Consider the following 27,421-nt stretch of genomic DNA (forward strand, 5'->3'; position numbering starts at 1 on the left):
CAGCCTCCCACCTATGGTTGTTGGTGCTTTCTCAACATGGTCTAGTCTCGGTTTTAAAAGATTCAGGGATCTGTATATTAACAATACATTTAGTACGTTTGAACAATTATCAGCTAAATTTGGTCTCCCCAGACATAATTTCTTTAGGTTCTTACAAGTCCGGAGTTACGGCCACAGCATAGATCCAGGATTCCCCACCCTTCCTGGTGAAACACAGTTCAACATTTCTTATCCCATGTTCTACTCTGAAAGGCACCTTGTCAATAATGTAGTGAAATGTGCTCACCACAAACCATCTCATTAAGCAATATTAAATCCTCATGGAAGGAAGAACTAGGTGAGGAAATATCTGATGAACTATGGGAAGGGGCACTCAAAAGGGTACATAGAAAAGCTATTTGCGCTCGACACGGTCTCATTCAATGGGGCGGCAGTGTAGCCTAGTGATTAGAGCATTGGACTAGTAACCGAAATGTTGCAAGTTCAAATCCCCGAGCTGACAAGGTACAAAATCTGTCGTTCTGCCCTTGAACAGGCAGTTAACCCACTAGGCCGTCATTGAAAATAAGAATTTGTTCTTAACTGACTTGCCTAGTAAAATAAAGGTTAAAATAAAAAAAATAAAAAAATGCAAACTCATTCATGGGGCCGACTGGACCAAAGCAAGATTGTCCAAAATATACAAGGATGGTCTCCTAATTGTGTACAATGTAATCAGTCTCCTGCTAATCACGTACACATGTTGTTTCTTGTTGGTTTCTGGAAAGACATCTTTAACACACTATCAGAATTAAGCGGCACACAGATCGAGCCCGACCCTTTTATTGCACTATTTGGGATTTCCTTACCCACAATACAATTGACCAAAATGAATAAGGATGGAATTTCATTTGTCACTTTGTTAGGAAAACGATTAATTTTACTTAGATGGAAATCCTCTGCACCCCCTTCTCATGCTCTTTGGATTTAATCCATTTTGAATTGCATAAAGTTAGAAAAAGTTAAACACTCAATGGGTCTGTAGACAAATTCTGTGTTAAACAACTACATTTCCCTGCAGTTCCAGAGTGATGTATATTTATATATTGGTGATGTAAGAGGCCTGGTATGTGCATACACAACATCTCGGATGTTAAGGACTGTATTATCTGTGCTTGTTGACCTATAACAGCTATCAATATATATATATTTTTTGTTGTTGTTTTTTTTCATTTTTATTTGTCTGTCTCTCTCAGTTTTTCTGCATTGTTGTCTTGATGTGTTGTTTATATTACTACAAAAAATTCAATAACCAAAGTTTAAAAAAAATTATCATAAATTAAACGACATGACGCTATCACTTTTTCTTTCCAAAACGCTTGAGCATGCCGTCTCTGACCAATTATCTCACTCTCTCAGAACGAGCTTCTTGAACCTAACCAGTCAGCCTTCAAGACAGGTCACTCATCCGAGACTGCTCTTCTCGGTTACGGAGGCTCTCAGCACTGCCAAAGCGGACTCTCTTCTGTACTCATCCAGATCTATCCGCTGCCTTCAAAACTATGAACTAGAGGTCGACCGATTAATCGGAATGGCCGATTAATTAGGGCCGATTTCAAGTTTTCATAACAATTGGAAATAGGTATTTTTGGGAGCCGATTTGCAGATTTTTTTCTTTACACCTTTATTTAATCTTTATTTAACTTGGCAAGTCAGTTAAGAACACATTCTTATTTTCAATGACGGCCTAGAAACTAGAAATGGTGGGTTAACTGCCTCGTTCAGGGGCAGAACGACAGATTTTCACCTTGTCAGCTCGGGGGATCCAATCTTGCAACCTTACAGTTAACTAGTACAACGTTACACTCCACAAGACTGCCTGTTACGCAAATGCAGTAAGCCAAGGTAAGTTGCTAGCTAGCATTACACTTATAAAAAACAATCAATCATAATCACTAGTTAACTACACACACAAGAACCAAAACATTTGATCATATTACTCCAGTGCTAGCCTCCCTACACTGGCTTCCTGTCAAGGCAAGGGCTGATTTCAAGGTTTTACTGCTAACCTACAAAGCATTACATAGGCTTGCTCCTACCTATCTCTCTGATTTGGTCCTGCCGTACATACCTACACGTACGTTACAGTCACAAGACACAGGCCTCCTAATTGTCCCTAGAATTTCTAAGCAAACAGCTGGAGGCAGGGCTTTCTCCTATAGAGCTCAATTTTTATGGAATGGTCTGCCTAACCATGTAAGAGATGCAAACTCGGTCTCAACCTTTAAGGCTTTACTGAAGACTCATCTCTTCAGTGGGTCATATGATTGAGTGTAGTCTGGCCCAGGAGTGGGAAGGTGAATGGAAAGGCTCTGGAGCAACGAACCGCCCTTGCTGCCTGGCCGGTTCCCCTCTTTCCACTGGAATTCTCTGCCTCTAACCCTATTACAGGGGCTGAGTCACTGGCTTACTGGGGCTCTTTCATACCGTCCCTAGGAGGGGTGCGTCACTGATGTGATCTTCCTGTCTGGGTTGGAGCCCCCCCCTTGGGTTGTGCCGTGGCGGAAATCTTTGTGGGCTATACTCGGCCTTGTCTCAGGATGGTAAGTTGGTGGTTGAAGATATCCCTCTAGTGGTGTGGGGGCTGTGCTTTGGCAAAGTGGGTGGGGTTATATCCTTCCTGTTTGGCCCTGTCCGGGGGTGTCCTCGGATGGGGCCACAGTGTCTCCTGACCCCTCCTGTCTCAGCCTCCAGTATTTATGCTGCAGTAGTTTATGTGTCGGGGGTGCTAGGGTCAGTTTATATTTGGAGTACTTCTCCTGTCCTATTCGGTGTCCTGTGTGAATTTAAGTGTGCTCTCTCTAATTCTCTCTTTCTTTCTCTCTCTCGGAGCACCTGAGTCCTAGGACCATGCCTCAGGACTACCTGACATGATGACTCCTTGCTGTCCCCAGTCCACCTGGCCGTGCTGCTGCTCCAGTTTCAACTGTTCTGCCTTATTATTATTGGACCATGCTGGTCATTTATGAACATTTGAACATCTTGGCCATGTTCTGTTATAATCTCCACCTGGCACAGCCAGAAGAGGACTGGCCACCCCACATAGCCTGGTTCCTCTCTAGGTTTCTTCCTAGGTTTTGGCCTTTCTAGGGAGTTTTTCCTAGCCACTGTGCTTTTACACCTGCATTGCTTGCTGTTTGGAGCTTTAGGCTGGGTTTCTGTACAGCACTTTGAGATATCAGCTGATGTACGAAGGGCTATATAAATACATTTGATTTGATTTGACATGATTGATGATATTACTAGATATTATCTAGCGTGTCCTGCGTTGCTTATAATCTGACTGAGCATACAAGCATACAAGTATCTAAGTATCTGACTGAGCGGTGGTTTGCAGAAGCAGGTACGTAAACATTCATTCAAACAGCACTCGCGTGCGTTTTGCCAGCAGCTCTTCGTTGTGCGTCAAGCATTGCGCTGTTTATGACTTCAAGCCTATCAACTCCCGAGATGAGGCTGGTGTAACCAAAGTGAAATGGCTGGCTAGTTAGCGCGCGCTAATACCGTTTCAAACTTCACTCGCTCTGAGCCTTGGTGGTTGTTTCCCTTGCTCTGCATGGGTAACCCTGCTTCGATGTGGTGGCTGTTGTCGTTGTGTTGCTGGTTCGAGCCCAGGGAGGAGCGATGAGAGGGACGGAAGCTATACTGTTACACTGGCAATACTGACTATAAGAACATCCAATAGTCAACGGTTAATTAAATACAAAATGGTATAGAGGGAAATAGTCCTATAATAACTACAACCTAAAACTTCTTACCTGGGAATATTGAAGACTCATGTTAAAAGGAACCACCAGCGTTCATATGTTCATGTTCTGAGCAAGGAACTGAAACGTTATCTTTCTTACAAAGCACATATTGCACTTTTACTTTCTTCTCCAACACTTTGTTTTTGCATTATTTAAACCAAATTGAACATGTTTTATTATTTACTTGAGGCTAAATTGATTTTATTGATGCATTATATTAAGTTAAAATAGGTGTTCATTCAGTATTGTTGTAATTGTCATTATTACAAATACATTTTTTATATATATATATATTTTTAAAATATAAATCGGCCGATTAATCGGTATCGGCTTTTTTGGTCCTCCAATAATCGGTATCGGTAGAACGTGCATAGAATGTTCTGTATTGTTTCCCTGGCAACAATACATTTTCCTGATTGATATGCAGCTACTAAATGTATTGGTAAGTGAAATTTTAAAGTACTTTTTTAGGAGAGAGTGTTCTGCACGCAGGCAGCTGGCAAGGTGCAGTTGTTCGAGATTATTTGTTCTGGTTGTCTAGTGATTATTATTATTTATTTTTTTACCCAATTTCGTGGTATCCAATTGGTAGTTACAGTCCCATCGCTGCAACTCCTGTAAGGACTTGGGAGAGGCGAAGGTCGAGAGCCATGCGTCCTCTGAAACACAACCCAGCCAAGCTGCACTGCTTCTTGACACAATGTCCACTTAACCCGGAAGTCAGCCGCTCCACTGTGTCGGAGGAAACACCATACACCTGGTGACCGTGTCAGCGTGCACTGCGTCCGCCCAGCCACAGGAGTCGCTAGTGCACAATGGGACAAGAACATCCCATTCGGCCAAACTCTCCCCCAACACAGACGACGCTGGGACAATTGTGTGCCACCTCATGGGTCTCCCGGTCGAGGCCGGCTGCAACAGAGCCTGGACTCAAACCAGGATTTCTAGCAGCACAGCTAGCACTGTGATGCAGTGTCTTAGACCACTGAGCCAGTCAGAACGCCCCTGGTTGCCTAGTGATGGATGTTAGTCCCGCTTCAGAAGTGGCATTCCTTTACAGACAAGTAAAATGCCCGTTCGTATCTCAAGTTTTTGTATCGGCATTTAAAAATTTGTAGTGTATGTACCCTACCCTAACAGACAAACATGCCATAGCTGAGGCGTTTTCAAGGGGCCACATTCTATTATGTCAGAAAAAAAAGAGTACCCCGTGCTCGCAAGACTGTCTTCAAGATGCATCTATATCCTAGAGACATTGGCGCAATGGATAGGCTAGGAAATTCTTGAGCCTTTCAGTCATGACCGTGGCTCTGCCTTGCTTGAGAGGCAGCTGTTCAGTAATCTTTCTGAGAGCCTATCCCTTCCAATGCTCCTTCCGTTTACTTAATGGAATTGTTCAAAAACATGAGCCATCTCACAAATCACATTAAAAGACAGAAAGGATTTTAAATATGAACTCATCTACAGAATTAATTGATACCATGACCATATCATTGCCTAATGCTTTTATTTGAACTTAACTATAAGATTATTTTGTATCATGACAGGTAATCTGATGAGGATGTGTAACAGACAGGTGTCTTATACCTTTATTTTACTAGGCAAGTCAGTTAAGAACAAATTCTTATTTTCAATGACGGCCTAGGAACAGTGGGTTAACTGCCTGTTCAAGGGCAGAACGACAGATTTTGTACCTTGTCAGCTCGGGGATTTGAACTTGCAACCTTTCAGTTACTAGTCCAATGCTCTAACCACTAGGCTACACTGCCGTCTGGATGAAGCAGGAAGACAATAGGCCACAGAGCCAGGCCTGAGGGCAGAGCTCCCTCACAATACCTACCACACACTGCTTCTCCTCTGTTCTGTTCTGGAAGGAGTAACCAGAGGGCTTTCTAAACATCACACCCCCACAGCGCCCAGAAAACAGGCCTCTTTAGAGCACAATCTAAGACACAGGACTCAGAGGTTGGCTTTGCACTTGGTGTGAAATAGACAGCGGTATGTCATGTTGGGTACAATGTGATGGCACACTGGATCCAGCTACACACACCATCCATGCAACTTGCTCACAGGACCTTTGTTTTATGGAACAGAATCCTTTCTGTGACATTCAAGTAGCACTTGCAACACAGAACATGATAAATATGACAGACTTACAAAAAATGCATATTCATTCTCTATGCATCTTTCAATGCCTTCCATTTTTAGAAGTGTTTCAATTAATATTTTATTTTCCAGGAAATCTGAACTGCAACTTCACTCCTTCAACTAGTTCCAACAGTTTCTGTACACTTTGTTCTAACAGCCTGGCAAAGACAAGGGTACTTCAGCTGGCACTCTGTGTATTTCAACAGGGGTCTCTGACCACCAGAAGGGATTCATCATCAACACCACCCTCGTTTACTGCTGGCTCCAGAAGGTCAACTCTCATACCCAGAAGCCGGAGTCCATCACAGCCTAGTGATCCCCTCTTTTGGCCCAGGCCTGTCCCACAGCTCCATTCTCAGAGGCCCAGCTGAGGGTGCAGGAGGGGGCTGGGAAGGGATGAGTATTCCCTTGGAGAGGTCACTGGTGTTTTTGTGCTGCTGTGTCAAGGGTGACCAATAAATAAATCCAATATGTCCAACCCGAGGGGCCCTGGACATTGCGTATATCATTAAAACAGGACATTTGACAACTAATAAGTGTAAGTAAAGAGAGTGATTGCAATCCCAGACGTTCTCTCAGCACATCGATCCAGCCCTGTTGATAATCATTGTATTTTCTATTTAATTCGCAAGTCCTTGAAAATGAGAGAAAATGACTAAATATGAAGCCTTGGGGCATCTGCCGCCCGCTTCCACTGAAAAACTATGTAGTGACCTCTGTACAGTTCAGCCAACCATCTTCATTTTAATTAAAAATCTTTCATTCCAGCAAGAGTTATGGAACCAGCGGCTAGAAAATTGTTGGCAGTTGCATGAATGAAATACTGCACACCAAAATGAGCAGGACATAAATAAAGAAAGGCCAGCATAGTCTATCTAAACAAAAATCCCAAGACATTTCTCCAACGCCTGCTTGATTGCCCTCAAAAGCTGAATGAAAATGTGTGACAAAAGCAGGGCTGAATAGCCCATAATTGAATCATAGTGTAGTAAATGATAAGAGCATGTCCAGTAGAGTTGTCTTGTCTCATCCCATTACAACAAAGAGCCATTATTACGCAGGGAACACCATGCTGATAATCCATAGTACATACATTGCAATAGTTTGGACCCATTAGCTAAGCCATTTCATACCCCACCAGCCACTACTAGTGTAAAGCATAGCCTACATTGCATGGTTTAAAGGCAGTCTGAAGAGGTTGTGTGATAGTGGCTGTGGGCATAGTACTGTATTGGAAAGTTGCATGCCTTCATTGCCAATGCCTTGTTTATCATACTGTCAAACAGAGAAATGGGTATCAGTTGGAAAGCAAATGATTTAGAGTGGAAGGTGGTGGGATTAATGATCAGCCAGTGAGAACAGGTTTGAATGAAGGAGCTGCTGGGGCCAAAGGTTTTGCATATAGCACCAACAGTTGTCAGCCTCACAAAGAGCAGCATGCTGAAAAGGAAATCTCATATTGCAGAGCAGGCTGAGAAGCCCCCTTCCTTTAACGAGCAGCCTTCCCATGAAAAGTGCTCTGTGACAGAACGGCCTATAGATATGAGGGTGATGTCACCCTTCAACTGACTCACTGAACCCTAACTGTTTACATTTCAGGGCCCCTTTATAATCTCACAAAGCCAGCGAGAGAGCCTAACATTATATGATTCAAACAATAATAATGAGCCCGTCATAAACAACAATAACCTTAATTTAATATCACACACGATATCTAAGTATTATTATTTTGTTGGGATGATGGACAGATGGGGTATCTGAATATTTGAGGTAAGACTTCCGTTGAAAAGGATATACAGTGGGGCAAAAAAGTATTTAGTCAGCCACCAATTCTGCAAGTTCTCCCACTTAAAAAGATGAGAGAGGCCTGTAATTTTCATCATAGGTAAAACTTCAACTATGACAGACAAAATGTGGAAAAAAAATCCAGAAAATCACATAGTAGGATTTTTTATGAATTTATTTGCAAATTATGGTGGAAAATAAGTATTTGGTCACCTACAAACAAGCAAGATTTCTGGTTATCACAGACCTGTAACTTCTTCTTTAAGAGGCTCCTCTGTCCTCCACTCGTTACCTGTATTAATGGCAGCTGTTTGAACTTGTTATCAGTATAAAAGACACCTGTCCACAACCTCAAACAGTCACACTCCAAACTCCACTATGGCCAAGACCAAAGAGCTGTCAAAGGACACCAGAAACAAAATTGTAGACCTGCACCAGGCTGGGAAGACTGAATCTGCAATAGGTAAGCAGCTTGGTTTGAAGAAATCAACTGTGGGAGCAATTATTAGGAAATGGAAGACATACAAGACCACTGATAATCTCCCTCGATCTGGGGCTCCACGCAAGATCTCACCCCGTGGGGTCAAAATGATCACAAGAACGGTGAGCAAAAATCCCAGAACCACACGGGGGGACCTAGTGAATGACCTGCAGAGAGCTGGGACCAAAGTAACAAAGCCTACCATCAGTAACACACTACGCCACCAGGGATTCAAATCCTGCAGTGCAAGACGTGTCCCCCTGCTTAAGCCAGTACATGTCCAGGCCCGTCTGAAGTTTGCTAGAGAGCATTTGGATGATCCAGAAGAAGATTGGGAGAATGTCATATGGTCATAACTTTTTATGTCATAACTTTTTGGTAAAAACTCAACTCGTCGTGTTTGGAGGACAAAGAATGCTGAGTTGCATCCAAAGAACGCCATACCTACTGTGAAGCATGGGGGTGGAAACATCATGCTTTGGGGCTGTTTTTCTGCAAAGGGACCAGGACGACTGATCCGTGTAAAGGAAAGAACGAATGGGGCCATGAATCGTGAGATTTTGAGTGAAAACCTCCTTCCATCAGCAAGGGCATTGAAGATGAAACGTGGCTGGGTCTTTCAGCATGACAATGATCCCAAACACACCGCCCGGTCAACGAAGGAGTGGCTTCGTAAGAAGCATTTCAAGGTCCTGGAGTGGCCTAGCCAGTCTCCAGATCTCAACCCCATAGAAAATCTTTGGAGGGAGTTGAAAGTTCGTGTTGCCCAGCAACAGCCCTAAAACATCACTGCTCTAGAGATCTGCATGGAGGAGTGGGCCAACATACCAGCAACAGTGTGTGAAAACATTGTGAAGACTTACAGAAAACGTTTGACCTCTGTCATTGCCAACAAAGGGTATATAACAAAGTATTGAGATAAACTTTTGTTATTGACCAAATACTTATTTTCCACCATAATTTGCAAATAAATTAATAAAAAATCCTACAATGTGATTTTCTGGATTTTTTTTCATCTCATAGTTGAAGTGTACCTATGATGAAAATTACAGGCCTCTAATCTTTTTAAGTGGGAGAACTTGCACAATTTGTGGCTGACTAAATACTTTTTTGCCCCACTGTATGCATTCCTTTTCATCTCAATATCATATCATATAAATCATATTAAAATTCTGGGTAACAATTAAGTACCGTAGTATGATTTTGATTGAAAATAATGGTCAAAAACATAAAAATAGATTCATAGCAAAGGGCAATTTCTCAAGTATTTTGCTAGGACTGTCTGGGAGTGGTCTGAGTGGGGAGGGGAAAACTGAAAACTAGCTGTTATTGGCAGAGGTTTGGAACTCTTTCTTATTGGTCTATTAACAAATTTACAGGCGAAAACTCCATCCCACCAAAACAGGCTGAAATTTCAGACAGTCTTTTCAAACAGCTCTTACATGAAAAGGGCATGATCAGAATGTTCACAATTTCACAGTATGGAGATTATATATATAAAACCAGGAAAACATTTTTTTTTTACTGCACTGGGCCTTTAAGTGCTTGGGGGTACGCACCACTTCCTCATCGGAGAGCTCCCGTCCCTGGATGCTACTGCTGTCTCTCACAGCCTGCTGGTGCCTCTTGCCCTTGGTGTGGCTGTACAGGTGCACCTCCGTGGTGATCTACAAACACACAGGTCAGAGGTTACTGCTGAGGACAATGTAGGCAGAGACAGTCAACAAGGTCCCCACCCCCCATGGGAGGCCACTACAACTGGTTTTCAATAAGATCTTACAGAATGTTTCTTCTCCACCTCCACTCACAAACTGAATACATAGTGAGACCTAATATTTTAGTAGGTGTCAGGAACTTAAATGCAGTCTTCAGATCGTGGTCCATATGTTGTGCATGTTAAACACAATACGCCTTTAGTGGAATGAATTGACAAGGTAAAGAAGAAAGGTGGCAAGTGTGGCAGTGTAGTTTCTTCAACCAGCATGTGATATGTGTCAGACAGACATGAGAGCATTGTTAAACTGAAGATGACTTCATGGCTGCATTTCATGATATTCTCCTTTCTGACAGCACAGCAGGACCATACTAAATACTGCAGTATGAAATTGTGGCTGACAGATCCACTCAGGATGATCCAGCCTATATAACAACATTAATGTGATTGCCTTAGGATGGTCAATCACAAATCAAGCAGAATATTTTTTATCTTTCATTCCTCTACTCTGTGTCAATGATTACTTCCTCACACCAACTGATTAACTAATGTCCCTTCTGTCATTCTTGCTCCTCACACACAGAGTGACCATATACAGTGGCATGTTTTGAAAACGACACACTGAATAGTAAGGCTGGCAATTTGCCAGGGACCTCTCAACACGATATTATCATGATACTTCAGTGCCAATATATGCGATTCTCAAGATTCTATATGCATGTGATTTGATACTACGATTTGATGTTCCAAACATATTGCTGGTGCCGAGGTACAAGGGAGCCTTTGAAAAGTAATGTAAACAAAAATGCTGAAAACATGTTGGCTCAGTATTTAAAAAGAAGATGCAGAAGGGCAATTCCAAGGGTAACGAAATGATGCTGAGACTCAGATATTTTACTTTAAAATGTATACTGAACAAAAAACATTGATTTCAAAGTTTAACAAACCATACAACACTATGCACTTTTAACAATTTCCACTGAAAATGTTACAAAAACACATTTACAGGAAGAACTGTGCAGATACAAATCAAATCAAATCAAATTTATTTATATAGCCCTTCGTACATCAGCTGATATCTCAAAGTGCTGTACAGAAACCCAGCCTAAAACCCCAAACAGCAAGCAATGCAGGTGGAGAAGCACGGTGGCTAGGAAAAACTCCCTAGAAAGGCCAATACCTAGGAAGAAACCTAGAGAGGAACCAGGCTATGTGGGGTGGCCAGTCCTCTTCTGGCTGTGCCGGGTGGAGATTATAACAGAACATGGTCAAGATGTTCAATGTTCATAAATGACCAGCATGGTCGAATAATAATAAGGCAGAACAGTTGAAACTAGAGCAGCAGCACAGTCAGGTGGAAGTTGAAACTGGAGCAGCAGCATGGCCAGGTAGACTGGGGACAGCAAGGAGTCATCATGTCAGGTAGTCCTGGGGCATGGTCCTAGGGCTCAGGTCAGTTGAAACTGGAACAGCAGCATGGCCAGGTGGACTGGGGACAGCAAGGAGTCATCATGTCAGGTAGTCCTGGGGCATGGTCCTAGGGCTCAGGTCCTCCGAGAGAGAGAAAGAAAGAGAGAAGGAGAGAATTAGAGAACGCACACTTAGATTCACACAGGACACCGAATAGGACAGGAGAAGTACTCCAGATATAACAAACTGACCCCAGCCCCCCGACACATAAACTACTGCAGCATAAATACTGGAGGCTGAGACAGGAGGGGTCAGGAGACACTGTGGCCCCATCCGAGGACACCCCCGGACAGGGCCAAACAGGAAGGATATAACCCCACCCACTTTGCCAAAGCACAGCCCCCACACCACTAGAGGGATATCTTCAACCACCAACTTACCATCCTGAGACAAGGCTGAGTATAGCCCACAAAGATCTCCGCCACGGCACAACCCAAGGGGGGGGGGGGGGCGCCAACCCAGACAGGATGACCACAACAGTGAATCAACCCACTCAGGTGACGCACCCCCTCCAGGGACAGCATGAGAGAGCCCCAGCAAGCCAGTGACTCAGCCCCTGTAATAGGGTTAGAGGCAGAGAATCCCAGTGGAAAGAGGGGAACCGGCCAGGCAGAGACAGCAAGGGCGGTTCGTTGCTCCAGAGCCTTTCCGTTCACCTTCCCACTCCTGGGCCAGACTACACTCAATCAATACAAACTTTGGTAAAATAATAAAACTGGGAGAGATATTACCAAACCTTGCATCCGCACAGTTTTCCAGTAAAATGTTAATATTTTTTGATTTACTGTGTAAATTGAGTCATTATGCATAGTGTTGTACAGTTTGTTGAACTTTGAAGTCAATGTTATGTGTTTGTAATACATTTTAAAGTGAAAAATCGTATTGTCAGTGTAATTTCGTTACCGTAGAATTGCCCAGAACAAGCTATTGGATGAAAAATACCGGAGTTTTGGTACAGGTACAGCTGACAAGCACCAGCTAAAGCTACCTAGCTAAATCAATACTTGGAGTCAAAGTATCAATATAATATCGTGATAAGTAACTGTGTCAATTTTTTCCCCCATCACTACTGAATAGCTGACAGTACTAACATATTAAACTGTGGGCAAGATTGGATGATACACAGACAGAAGCATTGGAATAAGTGGTGTGAAGATGAAGAATTGACACAAACAGCGTGAGGTTGATGTGGCTGTGTCGTTTTCCTCCCACTCATGGCTGGAATAAAGCCTATTACAGATGGCCTGTCTTTAATGTTATTAAATAGAGTGCCAGCTGCTGACCTATAGATGATCTCTGGTGTCAGATGCTGGCCAAGGTCATCTGACATTTTTTAACAAGATTCCCCCCTCTACCACCCACACTGTTCTTTATCTGATGCTAGTTGGAGCTTCAAGGTGTCTCAACTTTGTAGCAGTGAGAGCCGGCCGGGTCCGTCACAGGCAAATGTGCCTGCCAATGGATTTGTTGCCTGTCACTTGAAAATCATGCCCAGTCATAAATCTCTACTCCAGAGTTCATGTTTAATCAATGCAGTTAAATCCTCATTTAAATACATTCTCTCCCAAAATCCTCTGAATCACCTTCTCGTCAGCATTTTTATGCATACAGTCTGCCAAGCAACAATAGATGGGACCTCCACAGACGCTCTACTGCCACAAAGCTGCTGCTGCTTTCCCCTTCAGTTTAGGTTAAGCATGTAAGCCAATCAGCCTCACAAATTATTGCAAGAAATTAAGTTAATTAAGTAAAGGGTGAACTTCTCACTGGAGAGTGGATCAAGCCAATTTGAATGTATATGCTAAAATGGTTCTTTACTCAGTATGCCAGCATCTGTCTAATGCTACCAGATGTCTGGTGACTAGTGTCACATCTAGTGTCAGAGGGAATATATGCCAAGGACAACTGGGCAAAATATAAAATCAGCATCTACACTAAGAATAATAGAAAGACATCTGGCTAAAAAAACAGATAATTAAAAATCATTTCAGACTTATGAGTACATACCACAACATTGCACAAGGAGCACTGTTTCGTGCGCTCATATGGTGTCAGTTTAGGGGCATAGTCAGTGTTGGCATGTCTGCCACTGCTGAGTTCTGCTGCCTTCTCTTTCCTCTGCTCAATCTGCTCCATGTGCCTGCGACTGCTCTCATCGTGCTGGGAAGGAGAACAACCAAGAAGTCAACTAGAAATTGTAAACTTTTGTCTGGTCTGCAACTAGGAAATGTCAACATTAGTCTGGTCTTTAATGAAGGACAGGAGTGAGGTGCAGCAGCAACACTAACCTTCATCTGAATCTTCTTCTGCAGTTCCTCCATGGCCTCCTGTTGAGCAGCGCTGAGGGCAGCCAGACGCTCCTCTCGGTCTCTGTGGAGAGGACAACATACAGGAGCAGTGAGTACGTTTACATTCACACTAATAATTCAATATTAAGTGGATTATGGCAGTAGGCCGAGTATGGAATTAGTCATGTAAACACTCTGCTTATCTTAATCACTGTAACGTCAAAATCTAAGTAAGCAAAGGCCGATTTTCGGAGCAATTTTTCAAATGATTAGGACATGTAAACAGTTTAAGTTAGTATTCTAGCTGTGGATTTGATCTGTGCCTGTGCCAGCAAAGGTAGCGCAAGCCTCCCCTTATGCACGAGTGAAGTGAGTTTGGGAAAAACTGAATGTATGCATTTTAGACAAAGCTTTCACATACAAACTTTATATGTCCGAACTCAGAATCAAAGAGTATTTGCAAAAATAACAGTCACTGTGGTAGAACTTATATTTGATTGGCAATTTTCTGCATTTATCAAAAGTCCCATCAGGTAGCCCGATTTCAGGTGTCATGGAAACAGGATTATTAGTGAAATGGTTCTTCTTGCAAAGCATGTAAACGTTTTAAACAAACTATTATATTCATCTGACTACCTACAATAATCGTATTATTGTGTGCATGTAACCGTGCTCAGTGAGGAGAGCATCCTCCTTGACATCCGTATCAGACGGATACTCCCAACTGTAAATCTATTATACATGAAGAACAATGAGGGCCACATTTGATAGTCCAAAAAAAGATGTGTGATTCCGACTGTGAGCCAGGTGGTACAGACCTGGCCCTCTCTCGTGCAGCGTCCTCCCTGGCCCTCTCCTTCTCCTGCTTCTGCTGCTCGATGCGCGCATCCTGCTCCTTCCTCCTCATCAGCAGCTCCTCCACACGCGCCTGTCTCTCTGCCTCCAGAGCACGCTTACGCTCCTGGGGAGACAGACGGGAACCATAGCCAGTCAGTGGGACTGTACACTGGGGTAAGCCAGAGAGGTCTGGGGGGAAAAGGGGGAGCTGCTGTTCATTGTTACCTGTACAGCCTCGTCTCTGGCCTGCTTCTCTTCCTGTCTCCTGCCTCTCTCCTCCTGCAGCTCGTTGAGGCGCTGCTCGTACTCGTTCAGCTTAGCCAGCACGTCGTGCCTCTTGTTCTGTGCCTCCAGAGTGTTGATGAATGCTATCTCATTCACCTGTACAGAGTCACAAGGCCACCGGTCAACAAGTCGGAATCACTAAGCTACAAAAAAAAATCTAAAAGTCTGCCTCTACTCTAGTTTGCCATTGCTTTTTAGTCGTCCTTTGTCTTTACTTTAAGAACATTCTCAGTGTCAAAAATGTATTATCACAAGGGAAATCTAATTAGAAAAATACTTCAACTCTTGGACATGTAGCTAGGTGTGCAGTGTTCCAGGGGTCAGTCCTGTACCTTGGCCTCCTCCTCCTGAGCCTTCTTTACTATGGCCTGGAGCTGCAGCTCCCGCTTGAACTCTGCATGGAGTAACTTCTCCTCCATCATCCTCCGCCGCTGGTCCAACAACTCCTCCTTCCATTTCCTGACCTCCTTCTCCTGTGAGGGAAAGACAGCTTGGGTCAGCTCATTTCACTCATGTACATTTCTCTAACCAAGGTAGACATTTTCATGGTGTCTTGCTTTCAAAGCATTTCCTGCTACCCGCTCTGGTCTCATGTCCACAGGGATTAATGTGAATATACACCACTTCATGTATTTATGTGGTTAATACTCAGGATTATTCAAGGGCTCACTCATCCCACGACCGCCTGAAGAACAAAAACAAACGTCATGAAAGATTGAGTTTGGGCTAAGTCTCTCCCAGACACATCTGTGGCCAGCTGGTTTGAGAGAGGCGGAGCTGGCCTCTGATATTTAGTGATTCTATCTGGCAGTGTGCTGACAGAAGCTCTCCTCGTGGCCAGTCTGGGGCTAGGCTTTGGTGTTTCCTGTTGGCTCTGCACTGCTTGGCCACTCACCCTCTCCAGGAGCTTCTGCAGCTTGTGGGTCTTCTCATCCCGCAGTTTCTCTCGGAGCTGCTGGGCCTTCAGCTGTTTCTCCTCATGTTTCTTCTTAGACTCCGCAATGGTTCTGCCAACAAAGACAGAAAAAAATGACTTTCCTCTCCCCCAATTGTCTTACACACAGTAGCAATGAACTTTGACATGAATCAAGATCTTTTCTCTGACAAACTTCAGCGTGACATGAGGGTGGGTGTGTGTCTCACCTTTTACGAGACGGTGAGGACAGTTTCTCGTGCATGTGGATTCCATGGCCAGGGGGTCTAGAAGGCTCCTCCTCCACGATGTCCCCCCAGGAGGTGCTCTGACGCCAGGGCTCCCTCGCTGCAGAGAGAGGTGAGTCTAGACATTGACCACATCTGTGTCTTTAGCAAGAGCATCAATACATTTCATTATATGTACTGAACAAATATATATAAAACTCAACAGATTTTACTGGAGTTAAAGTTCATAAGGAAACCAGTCAATTTAAAGATTTAATCCCTAATTTAAAGGCCCTAATCTATGGATTTCACATGACTGGGAATACAGAATCTGTTGGATTTTTTTTTAATTAAAAAGTTGAGACGTGGATCAGAAAACCAGTCAGTATCTGGTGTTACCATAATTTGCATCATACAGCGCGACACATCGCCTGAGGATAGAGTTGATCAGGCTGCTGATTGTGACTTGTGAAATGTTGACCCACTCATCTTCAATGGCTGTGCGAAGTTGCTGTCGTAAACGTCGATCCAGAGCATTCCAAAAATGCTCAATGGGTGACATGCCTCAGGATCTTGTCACGGTATCTCTAGCAATTCAAATGCCATTGATGAAATGCAATCGTGTTTGTTGTCTGTAGCTTATGCCTGCCTATACCATACTTAAGGGACCCATGTGGCAGCTCCCTTATGATTGATGAGCATTTTCATAGGGCAAATGGACGGTCCCTTACTAGAGGACCTCGAGTGATATTAAAATAGTCCGACGGCCTCAGGTCACCCCCCAAGGCCTGGTCTTCCAGGAAGTCAAAAAATACAGTGTCAAGGAGACTCGTTTTCGAAGATATACATTTATTTATTTTTGAAAATGTTCTGCTGTACCAGATAATTCCAGCAGATGGCAACTGACTGTATATTGCAAATGGACATTTCATAATCAAATGGACATGGCTTTTTCTCGTAAATGAAACAGACTTCAAAGACAAAACTAGAGCACAGTGGGTGGCCAAATGTACTTTTAGCCCAGAAACATGATGGCATCGAGGACACAATGCTCTTTGAGTTCATGCACATTTTGTGGGAATGAAGGTCGAAAACGGTAATACAGCACTAATTTGACCGCTTCATGTCAAAGTACATGAACCAGCCATTTATCTATCGTAGTTTACGAGAAATCGTACAACGTCCATTTCATGATGCTTAAACAAATGTTTTTTTTCTTTAAAAAGTTAGAGATCCAGTTGAGGCGTGTTAAGGTGTATTTCGGAGCTCTACGTGATTTTCTGCACTCACACACACAACCAATATGGAGTGTCAGTGTGGGGCTTAGACAGACGAAGCCTGCAATAGTTACCAGTGTTCGAACCATCAAAGAACCGTCAGACCTAGAGCTCCGAAACGTATAAACCTGTTCTAGAGCTTAAGTTGGTAGTGCGCGGTGAGTTCTGTGGCTCTAGAAGGTTCTCAGGTCGAGAAACAGCCTCGTCCATTTGCAATATCTTCAATAAATTTTTAACATCGCGGAAATGACAACATTTAGAAAAGTCCCCAGAATAACAAGACTAGGTGCATTGAAACCGCCTCGTCCCATAGAGACGAATGTACTTGTCCTCTTGCTCAGTTGTGCATCGGGTCCCCCCACTCATCTTTCTATTCTGGTTAGAGCCAGTTTGCGCTGTTCTGTGAAGGGAGTAGTACACAGCGTTGTACGAGATCTTCAGCTTCTAGTCATTTACAACATTAACAATGTCTACACTATTTCGGATCAATATGTTGCTATTTTAATGGACCAAGAAATGTGCTTTTCTTTCAAAAACAAGGATATTTCTAAGTGACCGCAAACGTTTGAACGGTAGTGTAATACATTGCCAGTCTTAACATGTTATACAGCATATTGTCAGTGTGAACATGCTATTCTGCAAGATGACAGTGTCCATTGCCAATGTATATTCATAAGGACTTCCCATTACGAAATGAACATGCTGAATCAACACCAATGAGAAATTCTAACTTGCTATGATCAGAACTTGACAAATAGACCTTCTAGGTTGATTTAGGGCTTAACATAGTGATATATTTCATTTGGTCAGTATATAGGCCATCTCGACATTATATATGCCATTTGCACATGGTTCACTGACTTTTGGGTTTGGAAGCCTACTTCCTATGATCATATATGGCAAATGGACAAAACATAGGCCTTATGAACAAACTCGCATAAGACAAATCTAGGTACATACGGTTCTTACATATGTATAATTGCAACAAAAAAAGATTTTTTATTTTTTTTAAACTGTCCAAAAATGCACTTTTTACGATGTTCATTTTTTTATTCAGGTTGTGAAGATTTCACCCTTGAGACCTGACTTTGACCATTTCCCACATAGAATCCTATGGTGGAGCGCACTCGCCCCCTTTGGGATTTTTGGTTTATTACACCCAGCATTTGCTATGTTCCACTTGCAATATGTTTTTGACCAACTGCCACCCAATTGAGTGGTATTTGCGATTGTGTATATGTTTCGCCCAATGACAATAAGTAGCCATTAATTTTTGTCCATTTCACGGGGGTCTTCCCTTACATAACTCCATGTACTGCCAAATTCTCAAAAACGATGGAGGCGGCTTATGGTAGAGAAATTAACATTCTGGATTTTCTGGAAACAGCTCTGGGGGACATGTCTCATAACTTGAGACATCTGTGGCATTGTGTTGTGACAAAACTGCACATTTTAGAGGGGCCTTTTAGTCCCCAGCACAAGATGCACCTGTGTAATGATAATGCTGTTTAATCAGCTTCTTGATATGCTACACCTGTCAGGTGGATAGATTATCTTGGCAAAGAAGAAATCCTCACAGAGATGCAAACAAATGTGTGCACCAAATTTGAGAAAAATAATATTGTTGTGCTTATGGAACATTTCTGGGATCTTTTATTTCAGCTCATGAAACATGGGACTAACACTTTACATGTTGCCTTTATATTTTTGTACAGTATAGATTAATTACAACTAAACAGAAAAGAGATTTACCGTCATAATCGGCTAACATGTCACTCCAGTCCATGTTGAGTCCACCTCCACTGCCAATGCTGGCCTAGAAGAGAGAGAATCAGTTCATGATCAGTGACAATCATTAGGATATTGCAAGGTGAGCAAAACTCAAGACCTGGGGAAAGGGATCCTACCACTTCACATTTTTAACTACCAAACTACTTTCATATGACCAAAGAAAAGTGTGAGTGTGTGAGGTATGTGACTTACAGAGAAGTCACTCTCGTTGTCAGTCTCCAGGTCATTGTTCTCAGCCTGGATCTCTCTGGTCAGCTGTTCCTCTTCAGCGATGGCGCTGGCAATAGCCTCCTCGTTGGCCTTCTCCAGGCGGTCAGCCAGCTCCTCCTTCTTAGCCAGGACCTCTGCCATGGACTGGGGCTGGACACACAGCACACACACAGACTCACATACAGCTCCTTCCTCAGGTCATTCAGGTTTGACCAAGCCCACTGGCAGTCAGGGTCTGTCTCGACATCTCTAAAATGCAGGAATGTTGTCTATTGCTTTTACCAAGACTTTGAAATGTGTTTTTATATAGTGGTGGGCTTGGCGGGATCAACTTAAAACATTTCCTGAGTTTTATTTTGAAGAATGTGTCTTCATTTCATACAGCTCTAAGAGTACCATTTTGAGATGTTGGTATTATAACAATGTCAAAACTGAAAAGAAGATCAAACCAAAAAGTTAACTGCATCGACCAATCACAAGATCACAGGTGAGGAAGCATTCAGGAGTCATGCAGAACAAGTTCACTGTGAGGATGACGAGATGGTGGAAGGAGGCACAACTAAGGGACCATTTCACTGACATGGTTCAAAACAATGAAACACAGGTCGGAATAAATACCTACTAGATTAGTCTAAATAGCCTGATGGAGACCAAAATGTCTCAATGTCTATTAGTCTTTAGACTTCTGACATGAACTTGACAAATAGTCTTTCCTTAGTCCGAAATTACAATCAGGGAGAATAGATAGCTAGCTGCACTCCAGTCCAGAGAGACCAGAGCTCCAGTCTAACTTAACAAGGGGAATGAGGGAGAGGTTTCTCTCACCAACAAAGCTGTTTGTCTCTAACTAGGGTCCTGCAGGGGAGTCTAAACAGCACTGGGCTTATCTGAGCCACCCAGAGAGGTGTCTGGCCTGCTCCAGAACTAAGACCAGATCTGCTTGCGTTTGATCTGAGCAAAGATGACTTTCCGTGTAGATCATTCAAAAGACATCATCTCTAGGTATAGAGAAAACCTCCATAAGAGGTTAAAGTGCTGTGGAAGTATCTATGACAGACAGTAACCCTGCTAGTGAAGGAGGGTATTCCTGATTAACTGCAGAGAGACTACATAGGCAGTAACAAACCTGACAAGGGAAGGCTGCTGATCACTAAATGCACAGTGGAGACCAGCTACAGAAAACAAACTAAAACCTGACACAGTCATTGTACAGTCGTGGCCAAAAATGGAGAATGACACAAATATACATTTTCACAAAGTCTGCTGCCTCAGTTTGTATGATGCCAATTTGCATATACTCCAGAGTGTTATGAAGAGTGATCAGGTGAATTGCAAAGTACCTCTTTGCCATGCAGATGAACTGAATCCCCCCCAAAAATGTCCACTGTCCACCAGCTGACATCATGTCAGTGATTCTCTAACACAGGTGTGAGTGTTGACGAGGACAAAGCTGGAGATCACTTGGTCATGCTGATTGAGTTCGAATAACAGACTGGAAGCTTCAAAAGGAGGGTGGTGTTTGGAATCATTGTTCTTCCTCTGTCAACCATGGTTACCTGCAAGGAAACACGTGCCTACATCATTGCTTTGCACAAAAATGATTTCACAGGCAAGGATATTGCTGCCAGTAAGATTGCACCTAAATCAACCATTTATCAGATCATCAAGTACTTCAAGGAGAGTGGTTCAATTGTTGTGAAGAAGGCTTCCGAGCACCCAAAAAAATCCAGCAAGCACCAGGACCGTCTCCTAAAGATGATTCAGCTGGGGGATCGGGGCACCACCAGTACAGAACTTGCTCAGGAATGGCAGCAGGCAGATGTGAGTGCATGTGCACGCACAGTGAGGTGAAGACTTTTGGAGGATGGCCTGGTATCAAGAAGGGCAGCAAAGAAGCCACTTCTCTCCGGGAAAAACATCAGGGACAGACTGATATTCGGCAAAAAGGAACAGGGATTGGACTGCTGAGGACTGGGGTAAAGTAATTTTCTCTGATGAATCCCATTTCCGATTGTTTGGGGCATCCGGAAAAAAGCTTGTCCAGAGAAGACAAGGGGAGTGCTACCATCAGTCCTGTGTCATGCCAACAGTAAAGCATCCTGAGACCATTCAGGTTGCTTCTCAGCCAAGTGGCTCGGGGAACAAAACATCAATATTTTGGGTTCATGGCCAGGAAACTCCCCAGACCTTAATCCCATTGAGAACTTTTGGTCAATCCTCAAGAGGCGGGGGGACAAACAAAACCCCACAAATTCTGACAAACTCCAAGCATTGATTATGCAAGAATAGGCTGCCATCAGTCAGGATATGGCCCAGAAGTTAATTGACAGCATGTCAGGGCGGATTGCAGAGGTCTTGAAAAACTGCAAATATTGACTCTTTGCATCAACTTCATGTAATTGTCAATAAAAGTCTGACACTTATGAAATGCTTGTAATTATACTTCAGTATTCCATAGTAACATCTGACAAAAATATTTAAAGACACTGAAGCAGCAAACTTTGTGGAAATTAATATTTGTGTCATTCTCAAAACTTTTGGCCACAACTGTACACATGCCATGACCTCTGGCCCTTTGGGCTGAACCTGTCCCTGAACTGGACACCCTGTCATAGGTTCTCTCACCATTTCAGTTCAAATCACAGTCAAGTTTTGATTATTGCCCACTTCATCAACACAGCATAACAACTGGGCTGGCTACTTCCAGCAACGAACACGACAGACACTGCTTTCAGAGCTCCCACAACCGGACCCATATGGTCATCCTCTCACAGCCAACCATCAACACCCCCAAGTAAACTGAGGTTCTGAGGGGGCTGTGCAGCATGTCATCTCACATTGTGGTTGAAGGTTCTGTAGATTGACTTTGTTTAGGCGGTGAAGGACCCTGGGGGATCTCTGACCCCCCCCCCCCCCTCCCCCCGCACTGAGCCCTCCCCCCTCTGCTCCTCCATCGCTCAGCACTCACAGTGGAAAGCTCTGTGGGGTCCAGCACACTCTCCAGTTTCACCGCTGCCATGGGAGTCTCAGCCTGTCCTGGAGCAGATGCTGCCATGCCCTGTGACGCACCCCTGGCAGCCCCCTTGTTCCCCAGAGCACTGGGCCCATCCATCTGGGCCGTGTCTAGGGACGGAGGGAGGGCTAAGGAAAGGACTGGAGCTGGTAGGGATAGGGTTGCAGAGGGGGTAGGGTCTTCGGCTTGTGTAAGAGAAGGGGTTGGGGCTGGTATGGGCGGAGGCGTGTCCTCACGGGGTGTGTCGACACACTGCCCCGAGTCTTGCACACTGTCTGCTGGGGGCTGCACCGACACAATCACACACACACAATATTAAACACATGCATATTCCAAGCATTTCATGAGAGCAGTGACAATTCAAAACGATTAACACACACATCATGCAGGGAGGTTGGTACTAACATGCCCTAAACACCCAAACCTCATCAGATCATCAAATAAACTATACTGAACAAATACAAAAATAAACGCAAAATGTAAAATGTTTCATGAACTAAACTAAAAATTGATTTGCTGATTGGCTGGCTGGGCCTGGCTCCCAAGTGGGTGGGCCCACGTGCTCCCAGACTCACCCATGGCTACGCCCCTGCACAGGCGTGTGAAATCCACAGATTAGGCCCTAATTCATTAATTTAAATTGACTGATGCCCTTATATGAACTGTAACTCAGTAAAAATAGTTGAAATTGTTTCATTTTGCGTTTATAATTTTTTTCAGTATAAATGTGGAAACACATGAAATCTGTCTAAATCAAGCAATGCCTAGAATACACCCCTACCCAGTGTGTTCTGAGGCATTGAGAGATAATTTATTTAATGAGTGAAAATGGCATCTTTCTGCCTCTGAAATTTCAGTGTATGATCAATTGTGTTAAAACTGATATGCCCCGTCTGGACAGGCTGTCTATGACTACTGTGGAGCCCAAAACAAAAACAATGTGGCTGATAAAACGGTTTTGAGTTACTCTGCACCACATCTCCCGTCTTCCTGAATAATTTATATTTGGGGACTCCTGGGAGGGTGAGCGACGTCAGGGCTCAGTACCTCCATGTTACCCTTCTCCAAGTCTTCTGCCGTCTCCTCAAGTGGGACAGGCTCCTCAGGGATTGTCTGTTCACAGTGACCCGTGTCTTTATCCAGGGGGCAGGACCTGCCAAGGAGCTGTTGGTTCTTCTTGTTACTGTCGTCGTTAGGGCTGATGTGAGCCAGGACCGGGCTGACCTTGGCTACGATGATGGCAGACCGAGGCCTAGCAGGACGTCCACGCTGGACTGTCTCCCAGCCCTCAGAGTCCTTCTTACCTGGACACAGGAGGACACACACAAATAAGAAGAGAACAAAACAAATGTCAATGCCCCATAGGCGTTAACCAGAAGGGGGGACACACCCTGAAGACAAAAGGACATCAGAGGTGTACTAAATGATGAGGATCATGTAGTTCATTCTATAGATGTGGAGGAAAGAGCTCTGCTTACCTGGTTTCTCTACAGGACACGTGTTGGGCTGGCTGGGGACAGGGAGAGACTGGGAGGACTTGACACGCTCAGCCCAGCTGGGGCCCGTGTGGGACAGACGAGCTACCGCCAGTGTGGGTGGAGGACCACTGGAGAGATAAACACATAAATCAGAACCAGAAGAGAACAATACCAACATACACAAAAGCATTTCAACCAGAGAGATTATCACTGTACAAAAATAGTACAAATGGCTGTGAGGACCACTAAAAGAGATGACCCTAAGGTGAGCAGCTCCAACTGCCTCTTCCAGGCTGGGCTTTTCATCACAACACTCCCAGGGCCTACAGGGCTGTCTCAGGCAACAGACCTCCTTCATGATCAATACCCATTTCCTGCAGCATTCGATTACAGGGAACTGCACATATTGAACTGATGCTTCAGCAGTCTTTAACCACACTTATCTACACCTCCCACTGTTTCTGTGGCGAGGGCCAGTGAGACTCAACAAATTACATTAAACAAATGCCTCGCCATCAGCAATCAATCCCCTTGATCAGATCACGCACAGAGTAGCCTCTACCAACCTAGACCAGTCGGCACATCATATCTTACATTGATTTGTTAGAGGTTTTAGCATTTGCATTCCCTTTTCGCTAACTGTAAACATCTAATGATGGCTGACCATTTTACACGTAATGTCAGCCAGGCTGCAGCTGAAAGATGCCGAGGCGCAACAGATTGTACTGCTTCCCAGAATGTGCTGATGGGGAGTAAAACAACAAGGGATTTTGATGACTGCTGTGTGTTCATAATGACTGTCAGTCATTACATAAACATGATGGTAAGCAATTTGAGCTCAGATCGGAAACAGTGGAGATTAGGGCTGTCAACTGAACCAGAAATGAGATGGAGAAATCTTACCCAAAGTTGAGGGCACGGCGAGCACTAGGAGAAGGGACCATTCTGTCCGATGAGGGGCTAGGCAACACATGACGACCTGGGGACATTTTACGCACTTCCCAAGCCAAAGACGTGGGTCTTGATTCAGAGGGGACAAAGAAATTATGTTTTTCATAAACTTGTAATATAGTGTAGTACCATAGTTCAGGGTGAGATTTATGTCTCACTTTAGCTAAAAACAATTCAATTAATGGAACACAGAAACAAAGGTTGTCTGATTGATTAACAGTCTATGTAAAATGTACAAATTGGGAGACAACATAAAAGCTTGGATTTTTATATCTTAGTCAATTAACAGGTGTTGTGGTCACTGTGTTAAAGAGACGCCATTGATCCAGTGTGTTTGTGACTCAATGGCATGGAGCAGAGATGTCACTTAGAGGTTCCCTCCGGGAGCGATGGGAGTGAGAGAGTGAGAGAGTGAGAGCGAGTGAAAAGCAGTGTGAGTACCCAGCCAAATAGAAACAGCCAGGCGCCCCAGGGCAAAGGATTCTTTGGCCGAAGGAGCTCTATTCTGGTAGATTCTAATGTCTTGTTTTGGATATTGTCTAGTTCTATATGATCAGGACTATTTTCTAAGTTGGAGAACATTAAACCTTCAATAAATTCCGTTGTAATGCCTTGATTCCGTTTGGGCCCGAATTATCACAGTATTTGGACCAGAATGAGGCTCTCCACTACCTATTGTTCCTGCAGTGATGATTCACCATCTTCATCGAATGTTTTCATAATTTTAAAAGATAATCGCCAAGAAACCTACCAGTAAACTATGCAAATCAGGGAGCCAAATAAATGTCTCTTTCAGATTCGATAGGCTACACTGACAAGACGAGTCGCTCACTTTAGCGTCAATGTCTGGCAAGTCACGTCATCCTAGGAAAGGAAACCTGGGAAATAATTTGGTTTACTTGTCCGGATGCGATACCATGGACATAGTGTAACCACGTTGCATGATTTATGAATGGCAAAGGGATATGGGAGATCGACTTTATCCAGTCAATTCGACAGCTTTTATAAACTAGTCAACATTTGTGGTTTAGTTGTCAAAGCACAGTAAATAGCCTACTATGCTCCAAGACTCCGAGGCTAGCTATGTGCAACACGTGAATATGCCAGAAATATTAGGCTAAATCGTGGATTTTGACTCATCGTTACCGCTTACATTACAAGGGACATACAAATTCACCAGCATCTTGCTCTCTCCCGTGTATAGAAATTTGACTGCAACCAACCCCGGCACACAAAAAGTATACAGGGAGGCGTGATAGACAGCAGACTGTGTTTCTCTGTCATCACTCACTTTGTGACTGACAGGTGTCTATCCTATCAACAGATCGCTAGAAAATGCATGTCGTTCATTCCAGCAGGAGAGGGCTTGACTGACTAGTGAATTGAAACTTTTAAATATAGAGTAGCCTAGTTAATATGAAGTGGAAAATGAATCTGTAATCGGTTGATTAGCCGACAGCCTAGGGTTGGGCGATATGGCTGAAAATTCATATCTACATTTTGTTCAAACTTATGTTTGATTCACGATATGCATTTCAATTTTGTGTATGTTCTCTCTAAATAGGTGTTGTACAATTATAGGTAAAATACACAGCATATCAAAGAGTCAGCAATAATCTAATGAATTCAGGGCGTGTGAAGTTATACCTAGGCTAAATATAAGCCTTCCACAACCATAAGACCCACTAATAGTGTATTTATTTCATCCACATATTTTAAACCTACTTTGTTGTTGTAATAGTCACAGATCTGGCTTTCAAGTCTGTCTATGAAAATGCCCTTTTTTGTTACACACTTAACTAGAACCATGCATAATGCACATTCACTAATAAATGACTAACTTCTTGTAGCAGGCATTTGGCTATAGAAAATAACACAGGTCTCATCAACAATCTCAAGTCCACATGCTCGTGCTTAGCCAGCTAATCTTTATATTTCAAGTTTAGCCAACTTGGATCTATTTGCTAGCTAACGAGGTTGAACAGTTGAATTGTTACGAGCACAGCCTTGTGTCTGTCTCCAACTGCTTGACAAGCATGCTAGCCTGTCCACTTTGGTCAGACGTTAAAATCAAGTGGCCTACCTTATTTATCAGAATGAGAACGAGTTGCCAATTCCTTACATAAAATGGTGTGTTATGCTTTATTGCACACTTATAAACAGACTAGACAGCTTGTATAACAGTCTGGCTAAAATGCTGCTTGCGGTACGTGGTACCCCAATGCCGCGTACGACAACCTGAGCATTCATTTTCCAGAATCAATGTTCATTGATACTCTCGTTTTAGTAGTGTCTGCTCTGCATGCAATTTGAGTAGTTGAGACATAAAAAGGGTATGGTTAGAAAAGTTAACTTCTCTTATTACAGTAAACTAATGTCTCAATGTCCATGTGATCTCTCAACTTTGTTGGCATGAGAGACAGGGTAGGGGCTTGGTGTGTGTAAACCATAGAGGAAGTGGTGAAGTGAGAGGATTCACGTTCGCTAAAATCTGTCCGAAATAAGCCCAATGCATTTCTACGGGTTTATTTTGGACCTAAGCTTGTCGCCTGTCTTCCCAACTTTGGGACAAAGACTCACATTGTTAGGGCGGATACAAGCATCTTTTCATTATACACAGATCTCTGGTGTAAATGGGGAGGTGCATACAGCACAGAAGGAGTGAAAGAGATGAGACCAAAAATACAACACGTGAACAAGCAGACATAACGAAAAATAACAAAATCTCGATTCTTGCGATACAGGCATTTGGAATATTGGGCAAA

At 43.5% G+C, this 27,421-nt stretch overlaps 1 protein-coding gene across 5 annotated transcripts in view; it reads right to left on the bottom strand.

The window, feature by feature from the left end:
- scaper (S-phase cyclin A-associated protein in the ER) overlaps positions 1-27,421 on the bottom strand; it is a 127,511-nt gene that overhangs the window by 64,423 nt on the left and 35,667 nt on the right. For 2 of the 5 annotated variants that reach the window (XM_031801397.1, XM_031801398.1), the window contains exons 6-19: positions 24,609-24,725; positions 23,706-23,833; positions 23,275-23,531; positions 22,183-22,512; positions 19,197-19,364; positions 18,966-19,029; positions 15,940-16,075; positions 15,692-15,803; positions 15,129-15,269; positions 14,737-14,892; positions 14,493-14,635; positions 13,675-13,756; positions 13,394-13,546; positions 9,762-9,869 (exon numbers count right to left, since the gene is read on the bottom strand). In XM_031801397.1, coding sequence (XP_031657257.1) covers positions 9,762-9,869; positions 13,394-13,546; positions 13,675-13,756; positions 14,493-14,635; positions 14,737-14,892; positions 15,129-15,269; positions 15,692-15,803; positions 15,940-16,075; positions 18,966-19,029; positions 19,197-19,364; positions 22,183-22,512; positions 23,275-23,531; positions 23,706-23,833; positions 24,609-24,725 — 2,095 coding nt within the window. The remainder of the gene's footprint in view (positions 1-9,761; positions 9,870-13,393; positions 13,547-13,674; positions 13,757-14,492; positions 14,636-14,736; positions 14,893-15,128; positions 15,270-15,691; positions 15,804-15,939; positions 16,076-18,965; positions 19,030-19,196; positions 19,365-22,182; positions 22,513-23,274; positions 23,532-23,705; positions 23,834-24,608; positions 24,726-27,421) is intronic. The other 3 variants (XM_020455848.2, XM_031801399.1, XM_031801400.1) reach the window with 3 other exon arrangements.

This window comes from Oncorhynchus kisutch, linkage group LG22, assembly GCF_002021735.2.
Source record: "Oncorhynchus kisutch isolate 150728-3 linkage group LG22, Okis_V2, whole genome shotgun sequence".
Lineage (NCBI taxonomy): Eukaryota > Metazoa > Chordata > Actinopteri > Salmoniformes > Salmonidae > Oncorhynchus > Oncorhynchus kisutch.